This window comes from Nicotiana attenuata, unplaced genomic scaffold (genome assembly GCF_001879085.1).
Source record: "Nicotiana attenuata strain UT unplaced genomic scaffold, NIATTr2, whole genome shotgun sequence".
Lineage (NCBI taxonomy): Eukaryota > Viridiplantae > Streptophyta > Magnoliopsida > Solanales > Solanaceae > Nicotiana > Nicotiana attenuata.
Window position 1 is genome coordinate 262,529 of NW_017670472.1, and position 2,824 is coordinate 265,352.

Here is a 2,824-nt window from a genome sequence, read left to right on the forward strand (position 1 = left end):
ATTTTATTACTTGTACGACCACGTATACTTGCGTGTGCGTTTGGGAGCAACAAGTTTTTGGCGCCGTTGCCGAGGACTTAATATTAGCTACTTGCTAGTTTTTGCTTTAATTGTTTATTTCGTTGAGCCTAACGTTACTTGATTGTTGCTCGGATCTCAGGAACTGTGATTGAATGCGTAGGGTCAGAAGCCAGGACCGACTTCAAGGCTTTGATCCTGAACCTGAGAGAACATTTCACAGGAGGTTGAGGGAAGCAAGGGATACGAATAATATTCAGGCACTTGTTCAATTTCCTGTGGACATGGCAGAGAAGCAACCCATGGCTGTTCAGGAGGTGGCGATGCCCAGCATTGCTAATGTCACCTCCAGTATAGTGAAGCCCAGGATCACTAGGCACTTTGAGCTGAAACAGAGCATGATCCAGCTGCTTCATGCAAACGGGCAATTTATGGGTCTTCCACACGAGGATCCACAGCAGCATATTCTGAACTTCTTGGAGATTAGTGATACTTATATCACTAACGGGGTCACTCCAGATTATGTGAGGCTCGCACTTTTTCCTTTCTCTCTGTTGGGTGAGGCTAGGCGATGGCTAAAGTCAGAACCAGCAAATTCCATTACATCATGGAACGATTTGGCAAGAAAATTTCTGGCAAGGTTCTTCCCTTCAGGCAAAACTGCAAAGATCAGAAGCGAGATAGTTGCCTTCAAACAGAAAGCGGGAGAATCTTTATACTCGGCTTGGGAAAGGTTCAAGGGGCTACTCAGAGACTGTCCTCATCACAATCAGATGAATGAAGTGCTAGCTCACACTTTCATAGAAGGATTACATTCTGAAACAAAGATCGTGGTAGATGCTGCAGCTGGGGGTCAAGTGTTGGAGAAAAGCTTTGACGAGATATATGCATTACTGAACAAATTCTCCAAGAGCAATCCAGATTGGCAAGGAGAGATGGGCAGACACACAGTGCAAAAATCTGCAGGGGTTCTTGAATTAGATGCCGTCTCAGCATTATCCGCGCAGATTGCTACGCTGGCCAATCAAGTCAATCAGATGAACTTGAATATCAACAAGCAACAGGTACAACCGATACAACAGGTTCAAGCTTTTTGTGAAATATGTGGAGAGGGACACACGAGCGACATATGTCCCGCAAACCCAGAGTCTTTCTGCTTCGTGGGTAATTCAAATAGGGGCCAAGCAAATCAATATGGGAACACTTACAATCCCAATTGGAGGAACCACCCAAACTTCTCTTGGGGTGGAAACCAGGACACTCAGAACCAATATAGGCCTCAAGCACCGCAACAGCAATTTAGACCACCTCAGGGTGAACAACAAGCGAGTCCTACAAGCCACCTTGAAGACATGTTTAAAAATTGATGGCTGAACAGCAATCCCTCGTCACAACAGTGAGAAATTTGGAGCGTCAAATGGGACAGCTAGCCAGTGCTCAAAACACTAGACCAGCTGGAGCTCTTCCAAGCGACACTGAAGCAAATCCTAAGGCGGCCCTGAATGCCGTGTCGTTGAGAAATGGGAGACAAATCGAGGAAGTTCCTCCTAAAAAGAGGAAACAGGTGACTTTTACTGAGAGGCTAGCCATTATAGCATCAACACCAGAGAAAGCCACGGAGCCAGAGAAGCCAGCTGGAGAGGCGGTGGCTGAGCAGCCCCCACAATTGGTTTCAAGGCCACCACCTCCATTCCCTCAAAGATTGCAGAAATTAAAAGACAATGCCGCATATAAAAAGTTTCTTGATATCTTGAAGCAGGTGCAGATTAATATTCCATTGGTTGACATCTTACAAGAAATACCCAAATATGCAAAATACATCAAGGATATTGTGGCAAATAAAAGGAGGCTGACCGAGTTCGAGACTGTGGCACTCACTGAGGAGTGCAGCTCCAGAATTCAAGGCAAGTTACCTCAGAAATTGAAGGATCCAGGTAGTTTCACTATCCACATCTCCATTGGTAAACATGCTGTTGGGCGAGCTTTATGTGATCTTGGAGCGAGCATCAATTTGATGCCGCTATCTGTGTTCAGACAGTTGGGATTGGGTGAACCACGCCCAACGACAGTTAGCTGACCGCTCCCTTGCTCATCCTGAGGGAGTGATTGAAGATGTGCTAGTTCAAGTGGGCTCTTTCATATTCCCTGCTGATTTCATTATCCTGGATTACGAGCCTGATTAGGAAGTCCCATTTATTTTGGGGAGTCCATTCTTAGCCACGGGTCGAGCTATTATTGATGTCTGCGAAGGAAAGATGACGATGAGAGTAGGTGACCGAGTGGAGGTATTCAATGTTTATAGAGCACTGAGGTTACCAGCCCATTATGAAGAGTTATCCATGATCTCGGTGGTGGAGAGTGATGCGACATCGTTAGTGCCCTATATGAGCCCTGCAGATCCTGTTGAACGAGTATTGATTGGGGATGTTGAAAATAGTGAAGATGAAAGAATAGGAGAAATCGAGCAAGTGGTAGATATGTCCTGCTGTTATGTACATTGGTTCAGAAAATTTGAAGAGTTGGACAGGCATGTTACTCTAACTCTCCCCAGGCCATCTATTGAAGAAACTCTGAAGCTAGAACTCAAGCCACTTCCAGCGCATCTGCGCTATGCTTATTTAGGAAACTCTGAGACACTGCCCGTAATTATTTCATCCAGCTTGACCAGCACTCAAGAAGAAAAACTGCTCAGAGTGCTCCGCGAGCATAAAAGGGCCATTGGGTGGACTATAGCTGACATCAAAGGTATTAGTCCATCGTTTTGCATGCATAAAATCTTTCTAGAGGACGGACACCGCTCCAGTGT

General features: G+C 45.6%; 1 protein-coding gene across 1 annotated transcript; it reads left to right on the plus strand.

The window, feature by feature from the left end:
• The first annotated feature begins 953 nt into the window (after positions 1–953).
• On the plus strand, positions 954–2,201 carry LOC109239905. The gene is made up of 3 exons (XM_019406498.1): positions 954–1,082; positions 1,397–1,952; positions 2,053–2,201. The coding sequence occupies exons 1-3, from the start codon at positions 954–956 to the stop codon at positions 2,199–2,201; spliced, it is 834 nt and encodes a 277-aa protein (XP_019262043.1).
• The last annotated feature ends 623 nt before the right edge of the window (positions 2,202–2,824 follow it).

What these genes read in the sequence shown, in the direction of transcription:
- LOC109239905 (XM_019406498.1), top strand. Translation starts at nt 954, where the DNA reads ATGGGCAGACACACAGTGCAAAAATCTGCAGGGGTTCTTGAATTAGAT. An exon ending in TGAATATCAACAAGCAACAG is followed by an intron (nt 1,083 to 1,396) that starts GTACAACCGATA and finishes ATGGCTGAACAG; the next exon opens with CAATCCCTCGTCACAACAGT. An exon ending in TCAGAAATTGAAGGATCCAG is followed by an intron (nt 1,953 to 2,052) that starts GTAGTTTCACTA and finishes ATCTGTGTTCAG; the next exon opens with ACAGTTGGGATTGGGTGAAC.